At 47.2% G+C, this 11,085-nt stretch overlaps 1 protein-coding gene across 1 annotated transcript; it reads left to right on the top strand.

Moving 5' to 3' along the window:
* The first annotated feature begins 1,724 nt into the window (after positions 1–1,724).
* Positions 1,725–6,420, top strand: LOC116278353 (cationic amino acid transporter 3-like). The gene is made up of 12 exons (XM_072968746.1): positions 1,725–2,097; positions 2,626–2,784; positions 3,580–3,757; positions 3,970–4,082; positions 4,252–4,474; positions 4,644–4,783; positions 4,882–4,984; positions 5,174–5,247; positions 5,278–5,370; positions 5,568–5,734; positions 6,009–6,117; positions 6,278–6,420. The coding sequence occupies exons 1-12, from the start codon at positions 1,725–1,727 to the stop codon at positions 6,355–6,357; spliced, it is 1,812 nt and encodes a 603-aa protein (XP_072824847.1). The 3' UTR covers positions 6,358–6,420.
* The last annotated feature ends 4,665 nt before the right edge of the window (positions 6,421–11,085 follow it).

The raw sequence follows: 11,085 nt of genomic DNA, 5'->3' as shown, positions 1-11,085 counted from the left end.
CATTTGGGGTCCTTGCAACTTTCAGCTATTGTGAATAATTCTGCTTTGAATATGGATGTACAAATATGTCTTTGAGACGCTATGTTCAGTCCTTTGGGGTGCACACCCACACGTGGAATTGCTGGATCACATGGTAATTCTATTTTTAATGTTTGGAGGAACCACCACACATTACTGACTGCAGCTGCACCATTTTACATTCCTACCAACAGTGACACGAGGGATCGGCAGCAGCATTTGTACAAGAGGAGCACAGAGAGAGGTGCGGAGGGATAAATGACTTGCTCAGAGGCACAGGGGTGGTGCTGGAGCCAAGACTCTAGTCCAAGTTTCCTGGCTCTTTGAATGCTTGCTCTTAACCAAAATGCTAAGCTAGGAATTTGGAATATTATGGGCAGGAGGCCCCTGATGATAACTTGTGCTGCCTGGGTCAACCTCGCCCTGCAGAGCTGGCATTCCGTTCGCTCCGAAGGATAGGAGACAGTGGTTCCTGTCACTTCTGATTCACAGTGAAGGTTAGTCCTCCCTCCAGGCAACTGGGAGACCACTCTGGTTTGATGCTTTCACTGAACTGGGTCAGAGTCTGTCCCTCCCTACAAATCTATCTCATTCTGCCCCAACTTAAAGTTGGGCCAATTCCATTTCATTCTGCAAGCAATGAAGCAGAATGCTATTAGTTTCAGCATCCTTGGTGAAGAAAGGTGTGGAGTCTGAGCTCTCTGATCAACAAGCCCCTTACAGAGTCACTTCACACACATCAGTGAAGGGAGGGGATAATGGTGATGATAGTAATTACCCCTATTTAGAGAGGAAAGGAGGACAAAGCGTGGTATAAACTTGTGAAAAACCAGACAGGCTGATACACAGCAGAGCTGGATTTGAACCAGCAGAGCTGGGTGATTTCAGTTCATGCCACATGACAGAGTCATTCCACTCCTGAGTATTTATCCAGAAAAAATGAAAGTGCTAATTGGAAAAGATCCATGCATCCCAGTATTCACAGGAGCGTTATTTACAATAGCCAAGACACAGAAGCAACCTAATTGTCCATCAACAGATGAATGGATAAAGAAGATGTACATACATTCAGCCACAAAGAAGAATAAAAATTCTGCATTTTGCAACATGGATGGACTTGGAGGTTATTATGCTAAGTGAAATAAGTCAGACAGAGGATGACAAATAGTGTATGAACTCACTTACATGTGAAATCCAAAAAATAAAATGTACTAGTGACTATAACAGAAAAGAAACAGACTCATAGATACAGAGAACAAACCAGTGGGTCACCTGTAGGGAGAGGGACGGGGGGCAGGGCAAGATAGAGGAGTGTGGGGTTAAGAGGCACAAACCACTATGTATGCAGTCAGTCAGCTACAAGGGCACATTGCACAACACGTGGAGCAGAGCAGCAGACTGTAGCCTCCTGGACCACGTCTGGGATGCTGCGCCAGTAGGTTCGTCAATTTGGTCTGAATCCAGACCACAGGGGAGAGTCTGTGAGTCACATGACTCCTCTGAACACCCTAGACCAGTGGCCTTGGGTGTGGTCAGCATCCGGGTGTGTGCACCCTGGCTGGTGGAGAGGCCATGTACGTAGCTGGACTGGCAATTGTCACCTGCTTCTTGGTGGCCTCCCAGTCTTCTGTGTTGCGAATGGATATTTTTTGTGACTTTCTGTCTTGTTTTCTCAGCAGATCTGAGCCTCCTCAACTCTGTCCAGAATGTGGTGTCAGAATGTTAGCCAATTTTGTCAGAAGCTGGCTCGCAGGCGGCCCCTGGAGCCCAGGGAGGGGTCTGAGAGTCGCCTGGCTCGTTGTCTGAATGCCCTGGACCTGGTGGCCTTGGGTGTGGGCAACACCCTGGGGGCTGGCGTGTACATCCTGGCTGGAGAGGTGGCCAAGGACAAAGCTGGACCAGCAGTCATCATCTGCTTCTTGGTGGCCGCCCTGTCTTCTGTGTTGTCTGGGCTCTGCTTTGCAGAGTTTGGGGCCCGCGTACCATGTTCCCGCTCTGCATACCTCTACAGCTATGTCACAGTGGGAGAACTGTGTGCCTTCATCACTGGCTGGAACCTCATACTGTCCTATGTCATTGGTGAGATGATGGGGTGGGGAAATGTGCTCAGAGGGAGTGTTGGAGGCTTGAGCCATTCCTGAGCCCTTTGTTATCCACTTTGTGGGAGAAGTGAGGAACAGTGGCAGGGAAACCCCCAACTTCATTCTCCTCAGCTCCCCCCTGCTTTCCCTAAGCGATGTGACCAAGAGCGCAGAAGGAAGGGGAACGCAGGAAGTGGGTGAGAGGGAGACACGTCCACAGGCTCATCGCTCACCGTGTCGAAGGCTTTGCTCAGCTCTTGCCTTCATGGGGTTTTCCCTTACACCTCGATTTAAAATTTCAGCCCTCCTGGTTCCACTTCCATGTTTTCTCTTTTGCACAACACTGATCTCCTCCTAACGTATTAAATAGTGGACCGATTCTGTGAATATCTGGGTCTTCTTTCCCAACCCCATGAATGAAAGTCTCTGATATTATTTTGTCTGTTTTTCCCTCAAAATACATCGCATGGCACATAGTAGGGGTTCAATTAATGTTTGTTAATGAATCTTCCATCTTCTTCTGCAGCCATCGCCAGCGTGGCCAGGGCCTGGAGCTCCGCCTTTGACAGCCTGATTGGGAACCACGTCTCTCAGGGGTTACAGGGCACTTTCTCCCTGTATATGCCCTACTTCCTGGCCAAGTACCCAGACTTTTTCGCACTGGGCCTGGTGTTGCTGATGACGGGTGAGACGGGGTCATAGATGGAACGGAAAGTGTGGGGTGTGGAGAGGGAGCCGGGGGGGGGAAGGCTTGGAGAGGCAGAATGGTAGGGAATTAGGACAGGGAAGAAGGGTCTGTGGTATGAGAGACAGGAAGGCAACACAGACTGTGGTTCCCGCTCTTGGCACCACTGACCTTCTGGGCTGGATCATTGTTTGGTGTGGGGGGATGTCCTGTGCATTTTAGTTTAAAAATATCATTATCAGATGTTGAGTACCATCCCTGGTCCTTACTCCCCAGACGTCAGTGACACCCACCACACAGAATGTGGCAGCCACGATGTCTCCAGGCCTTGCCAAACTACGGGTGAAGAAAAAAATCACCCACTTCTTAGACTGACAAGTTTCTTCCTCTGTGCTGAGACCAGAGATTATTCTCAATTGAGATGAAATCACACAACAGAAACTCAACTAGTTTATTAATTTCTCCAGCTTTATTGAGATATAATTGACATATAATTATGTACAATTTCAGGTGTGCAAATTCATGGTTTGACTGATGTGTTTATTGTGAGGTGATTGCCACAGTAAGAAACTGATCATCGTACTGTGCAATCAATGGCACTTAGCACACTCACAATGCTGTGCAACCCTCACCTCCAGCTAGTTCTAAACATTTCTCCACCCCAAAAGGAAAACCCACACCCACTGGGCAGTCACTGTCCGCGGTTTCCACTTCTGCCACTGCCCTGCCCCTGACCACCACTAGTCTCTATGCATTTAGTTATTTTGGAAGTTTCATGTCCCATCTTTCCCGCAGGAGTGCTGGTTCTGGGAGCTCGAGAGTCGGTCCTGGTTACCAAAGTGTTCACAGGCCTGAACCTTTTGGTTCTCGGCTTCATCATCCTCTCTGGCTTCATTAAGGGAGACCTGCACAACTGGCAGCTCACGGAACAGGACTATAACTTGACAACATCTGGACCCAACGACACCTATAGGTTAGGAGGGTGCTCCTGGCCAGGGCAATGCGTGGTGAGGGCGTGGTTACTGTGCAGAACTGGAGACATGGTGGGGACTAAACAGATCCGGGCTGGTGGGTCCAGATGATGGGGCTCCTGGAGCTCAGGAGCCATGGTGTCAGCTGAGGAGTCTGGCAGAGATCACCGAACACACCTCACCCACGTTCTTCTCTTTCCTCCCCTGACCGCAGCTTGGACCCTCTGGGTTCTGGAGGATTTGTGCCTTTTGGCTTTGATGGGATTCTCCGAGGAGCAGCTACCTGTTTCTATGGGTTTATTGGTTTTGATGTCATCGCCACTGCAGGTAACACGGTCACTGTCCCCTCAGGGGTTTGGCTATAGATTGGGCTGCTCTTGTGCATAAGAGTTTCTAGGAGGTTGCTCTGCTTTTGGAGGCTCAAGAGGAAAGGGGATTGTGTGCTTTCCCCTCAAGGTGTTTCCTGACCCAGTGCTTCTCCCCCCCCATCCTGCAGGGGAGGAAGCCCGGAATCCGCAGCGCTCCATCCCCTTGGGCATCCTGACCTCGCTCTTCATCTGCTTTTTGGCGTATTTTGGCGTCTCAGCGTCACTCACCCTCATGGTGCCGTACTACCACATTGACCCTGAGAGCCCCTTGCCACAGGCTCTTCTCCACGTTGGGTGGGCTCCTGCCGGCCATGTGGTGGCTGTTGGCACCCTCTGTGCGCTGACATCTGGGTCAGTGTCAAAGCTTTCTCCCCATCTGCTGTCAGGTGCCCAGGTGTCCCAGCCTTTTGGATTGAGAGACAAGAGGGAAGACTCCTCACACCATGTAGACTATGGCACAGAAGCCCTGATCTGTCCTATTTCTCCACGTCCTCACACATGCTTCCACTTTGTCTCCCAGCCTCCTGGGTACCATGTTCGCCATGTCTCGAGTGACTTACGCGATGGCAGATGACGGACTCCTTTTCCGGAGACTCGCCCGGGTCCACACCCGCACACATACCCCCATCGTGGCCACTTTGGCTTCTGGAAACCTTGCAGGTGACTAAACAAAACCCACTCCTTTGATCACTTCCCTTAACTTGGACATTTCAGTGGTTTCTGACCCCCTCCCGCACCTCATCTGTGCCTCCTTCTAGCGATCATGGCGTTACTCTTCGAGTTCAGTGATCTTGTGGACGTCATGTCAATTGGGACCCTGTTTGCTTACTCGCTGGTGGTTATTTCTGTCCTTGTCCTCAGGTGAGAGTCCACCGCACGCTGACTGGGGGTCTTGCCCTTGTGGGGATGGATGGGGAGGCAATCCCCGTCTACACGCATGCTGCCTTCTAAATGTCCCGCTGTGCGTACGGCAGGACCGAGGTGGGTTAGACTGTTTGTATTGGGTGAGCAGGGGCTGCTGTTAATATTGCCTTAACACCTCTAATTCAGGTACCAGCCAGACCAGCATTTACAGACGAACGGGAGCACAGAGGACAAAACTGAGGTTCCTGAATCTGAAGCAGGTCCTCTGGACTCTGCACCTGAAGCACGAGACTCAGAGACTCTCAGGACCCTGTGTGACCCTATGAACAGCACCCCCACTCTGACATCTGGCCGGATTGTCTATGGATGCACCTTACTGATGGGTGAGCAGTGGGATGGCTCTTTGGTGCTGTTCAGAAATTGAGAGAATGGGGTGGGAGTGTGACCTTGGTGGGTGTTGAGGATTCTTGGAGATAATATGAGCTTCCTGATGTGGGCAGTCTGGGGAGGGGTGTGACTCAAGGACTTGACACACTGGCTTCTGGACTTGACCCTGTTCTCCTCCAACTGGACCCTGCAGTTCTCCTGCTGACGGCCCTGAGCCTGGTGCTGGCCCAGTGGCCCCACCGTGTGTTCTCTGGAGACCCCGTCTGCACAACGGTGGCTGTGCTGCTGCTGGTGCTCATCGCCGGGGTCACTGTCACCATCTGGAGGCAGCCCCAGAGCCCCACTCCTCTTCCCTTCAAGGTGGGTGACCTTAAGTACCGAAACTATCCACCTTCAGTGAAGGGAGTCTGCATGCTTTGCAATCTAAACATTTGTTGCTGGACCAGGGAAGGAGGGGAGTTGCCATAACCAGTGGCCCTTCCCTGGTCCACTCTCAGCGCTTTACACACCCAACCTGGGGAGGCGCTGGCTGCACAGTGTGAACAGGCCTGGCATCTACCCCACCCCCGCGTGGGGGCGGGGCCTGCCTTCGCGAGGTCCGCGGCGCGCTCAGGGTAGCTGCCTTCGCCTGCAGGTGCCTGCTCTGCCTGTCCTCCCACTGCTGAGCATCTTCGCGAATGTCCACTTGATGATGCAGATGACCAGTCGGGCCTGGGCCCAGTTTGGCATCTGGAATGCCATTGGTAAGTGAGTTTCTGAGAAAATGAGGCCTCTGGAATGACTGGACCCTTCATACTACCTCTCCCCCAAACTGTGTCAGATGCCACAACAGGAGGCCTATTGACCATTTGTAAGTAGGGAGAGCGCCTACTTTTCCTTCTCATCGTCTCATTGCCGTACTAGGATTCGCCATATACTTTGGATATGGGATCCGACACAGCTTGGAGGAGAACACTGATCCACAGCCTCCAGCCTCCAACTGACAGACTCTTGACAATAACATCCCTGGTGCTTAATCCTCTTAACCACAGGACACGGATGCTGTGTGGAATCCCTGCGTACATGGGAGGCACCTGCTGGTTCAAGGGACACTTTGAACTTCTATGGAGTGTGAAGGTAGCATGCATTTAGGGCCCTGTATTTATTGCCAGCAGACAAAGTGACTTTATTGTTGTACAATTTTTAAAGAAACTTTTAAAGCTATAATATACATACAGAAAAGTGCATGCTCCCTAAGGGTGTAGCAAGATGAAATTTCACAAAGAATATACAACATAGTCAGCAACCAGAGGAGGAAATAAAATATTAATCTGTACATAGGAAGGGCTTTTTTGTACCTATTTCCAGCAAAAACACAGAGATTTCCACATGGGAAGGAAATGCAGGTAAGTAATATTGTGTCAAGAGTTGCTCTTTAAATATTAGGACACAAATAATTTGGAAGTAACAGGGAAAAAACAGATCCATTGTGTGAACAGTAACACGAGAAAGCAGCATTCTTATATTAATGACAACGTAGACTTTGAGATAAAGGGGACAATAACAGATGAAGTGGATCATTTCATAATGCTAAAGAGAAATGATTATTTTTATCTTTTCCCCCAGTTTCACTGAGATATGGTGTAAATGATTATTTTTTCTTTACTTTTCTGTCACAGAATCTTGGAATTACACAGTAGAGTCAATGTGAAAAAAGTTCTTAACTAAAAAACACCTGCATTGCCAAGAGGTAGGGAAATGGGATGGGATGCAGCAGAGTAGTGGTTGGTTGATAAATGGTTACAATTGGGTGGAACTAAAAGAAAGGAAGTCAGACTGAAGAGACAAGATTAGAAAGGTGTTCCTGCAGAACTGAAGGCTTGAAATTGAGGTTACGAACATTGAAGGCACTGGTGAAAATTAAGTATAGAACTGTTTGTGGAAATGAACTGTTGAAGTAGAGAGAAGGAGCAATGTGAGTCAGGAAACTGAACAGCGCAGTTAGGAGATGAATTAAAAGATAAATGGAGGAGGATTAACAGAATTAGAAAAGTGACTGCCTTGCAAATTCTAATGATATTACCGACTAAGGAAACAACCCATGGAGACTGAAACTATTAGGTGAAACTCTAAGGGAAGAGGCTGACATCACCTGATTATCTGTTTTGCCTTCCTGACGTGGGACCACAAGATATGTACAACCCCACATGCTGTGGTAGACAACACAGAACACTGCCCAGAGCACAGTCTTCATGAAAAGTTGAATCAGAATGTATCGAAGCCTCTCGACCAACTACCAGCGCATAGAAGTCATAAGGGATAGGTTCACATTTCAAACGAAAACACAACCAGCCAAAACCAGAATGTGAGCAGTTTTCGAGGAAAGAAAAATGGTGCACTTTCTGTAACACTTAAATGATATGACCCATTCTGGAGAGTTAATACAGGCACACCTCAGAGGGACTATGGGTTTGGTTCCAGACCAGGGCAATAAAGAGAGTGGCACATTTTTTTTTGGTTTACCAGTGCATATAAAAGTTATATTTACACTATTAAGTGTGCAATAGCATTCTCCTTAATAAAACAATGTATAATTTTATATTAAAAATACTTCACTGCTAAGAAATTCTCACCATCATCTGACAACACAGGATTGCGACAAAACTCCAATTTGCAAAAAATGCAGTGTTTTCAAAGCCCAACAAAGTGACGTATGCCTGTAAAAGTATATGTATCTGTACGTATTAAAATATGTATATGTGTAATTAATATGCATTAACTATGTATCTCTAGCAACATATGTATTAAAATATATAAAGTTCAATGTTACCTGAAATTCACTAGATCTAAGGTGACTTGCATTTTTGTTAGTGGATAAAGCGACCCTCAAATTAGAAAGCGCACCAAAAGTGCAGGTCCTTGACCACCCGCTGAAAAAGCATTCTCAGCAGAGGCAGAGGGACAAGCCGTGAGGCTGCTCTATTGCACAAAAGGGGAAAAGACCCTCGAGTGGGAAGACACTCAAGGAGGGGAGACGTGAGCCCAGGTGGCTTGATGAGAACCCTTGGTTGAGGGTCTCCACTGGGCCCTTCTTTGTAGCTTCTTGTCTCCTTCTGTCCTTTCCATGCTCATTTCTGTGGCTCATTCTGCTCCGTGAAGCAAGCACTTTGCAAAAATAAAATTAAGCAAGCAGGTTCTTCAAACAGTGTGGTTATACCTATTAAATTGATTCAGGGCTTTTGTGTTTCCATTACTCAAGCAAAAATATTTTCTGAAGTCAGACATGGATTAATTTTAAACTTTTCAAGGAAGTCTCTGGTCAGTAAATCCGGGTTTTGGTTCTGTAGTTCCCTGCCTCCCTCGTTTTTATTTAATAAATCTGTCAACCTTTGGTCTCTGTGTGTGCTCTCTGCATTCTAATTTCTTCTTATAAGGACATTAGTCATACCGGGTTAAGGCCCACTCTAATGACTTCATTTAACTTTAATTACCTCTTTAACACCCTATCCCCAGGTACAGTCACATTCTGACATATTGGGGGTTAGGACTTCAGCAGATAAATTTGAGAGCAGCAAGATGCATTCAGCCTATAAAGGTTTTAACCACCATTTACTTCCTGAAGCTAAAACAGTGTCTGGAATACAGTAAGTGCTCAATTATATTTGATGAGAAATGAAAACAATGATCACAAGTACGTGTAATATTTGATGTCATGCAAGATGGAGAAATTTTTATGTACCAGATATTATCAAAGAAACAACACAATATTTGGGGGGAAAATTGTTAAACTACTTGGAATGGAAAAATGAGACTTTAATGCCATGTCTAGTCTATGAGTGGTTCTATGTAGATTATTTTACATGAGAAAAAAAACGCAGAGAGAAATTTGGAGGAGGCTAGAGAAGAGAGGGGGAAGGGGTTCTGTGAGATGAGAGTGTCTTCCCTGCATCTGATGCCTCACTTTCATGTGAAAATCATGAAATAACTGATGGATGTGGATGTCTTGTGGAAAGCTGTGAAGGATGTCTAAAATTATTCCCCTTGCTCTGGAGTGATGAAAGGGATAAACCAGTTGGCAGAAGCAGGAGACAGAGCGAAGCATGAACATGTTACTCCGTCAGAATCCATACAAATGGTGGCCCCCACGGGTAGCAGGGAGTCTGTGAAAGTTTCTGGGCACGGAAACAACGTGAAGAAGGTGGTTTTGGGGAGATGATTTCTGCTCCTTTCAGGGACAGTAGTACAACGTGGACACCCTCCAGGACCTACATGTTTCTCTCCTCCCTACCGTATGCTTCCACACTTTACTGGCTGTGTGAGCCTGGAAAAGTCACCTAACCTTCCTTCTAAACCTCTACAGTTTGGCAAAGAAATGGAGAAATAAGACACAGGATAAGTCCTTACATAACCTATGTAAAATGGGAATTTCGTGGTGAGGGAGCTGGCTCTGTCCATGTGCAGACTGGAAAGTTGAGCAGAGTGAAAATTCCGGGAGGGAAGGGGGTTGTGAGTGGGGCCGACGAGCAACTGAATTCAATTGTCCACGGAAACAGTCAATAAACAGTCTATACTGGGAATAGGAAAGGGTTTTATTTGAGCCAAACTGAGATCTATAGCCCGGGGGCCAGCCTCTCTGATAGCCTGAGGAGCTGCTCCATCGAACCCTGGTTTTCAGCACAAACTTACACCTCATCCAAACAAAGAACATGCATCAGACATGACAGGGTATGTTCCTTCAGGATTTCAAAAGAGACCGACTTAGTATGTAGACAGCAGGACAGCAGGACCCTGGTGTCTGCGAGGGGAACCTTATCGTTGAACACAGACGCCATAAGAAGGGGTTGTTCATCCTTATCGTCCAGATGCTCTTCCCTCAGTGGTCAAAGCAGTTGTGCTGTGAAAGTGTCACAGGTCTATTTAGGTCACACAAAGTTCAGGCTGGAAAAAAAAAACAAAAAACAAAAGTTCAGGCTGAACCATGTAGAAGCCAAAATGACTTCCCAATGCCTCAGGCTGTGAAAATTTTCTCCCTTACAAGCATACAAAAATCTTAGAGCCCTCTAGTCCAGTATTCTGCGTCTGAGGACACACCCAGAAGAGTTGAAACACACTCCGGCAGACGTGATTGTACACCCGTGTTCACAGCAGCATTATTCACAGCGGCTAAAATATAAAGCAACCCACGTGCCCAAGGACCACAGATGGTAAGCCGAACACGGTGTGTACAAATGAGAGGGTATTATTCAGTATTAAAACGGAATGGATTCAACCCTTGCCACAAAATGGAGAAATCTTTTGGACATTATAATAACTGAAATAAGCCTGACAGTAAGCAACAGGTATAACTCCACTTAAATAAAGGCTCCCAAGTGGTCAGATCCATAGAGACAGAAAGTAGAATGGTGATTGCCGGGAACCATAGAGGAAAAAGGGGAATTGTTACTGAATGGGTACAGAATCTGAGTTTTGCAAGATGAAAAAAGTTCTGGAGTTTGTGAAGGTACTTAGCAATACTTAAAAATGATTAAAGTGGTAAACTTTATGTTATGTGTATTTTACCACATTACAAAAAAAAAGCGTCTCAGCCCGCTCCTTGAAGGCAACCACAGAAGTGCGGAGGGCTGATAGCACCACCACAGAAGCTCCCCGCCCACCCGGCCCCACCTCCACCCAACAGCTCAGGAGTCAGGGATGCGCTATTGTGCACAGGGACTCCCCCTTCTGTTTTTAGA

This window comes from Vicugna pacos, chromosome 9 (genome assembly GCF_048564905.1).
Source record: "Vicugna pacos chromosome 9, VicPac4, whole genome shotgun sequence".
Classification (NCBI taxonomy): domain Eukaryota; kingdom Metazoa; phylum Chordata; class Mammalia; order Artiodactyla; family Camelidae; genus Vicugna; species Vicugna pacos.
Note: the sequence above shows the minus strand (reverse complement) of the source record. Positions and strands in the feature narration are given on the sequence as shown.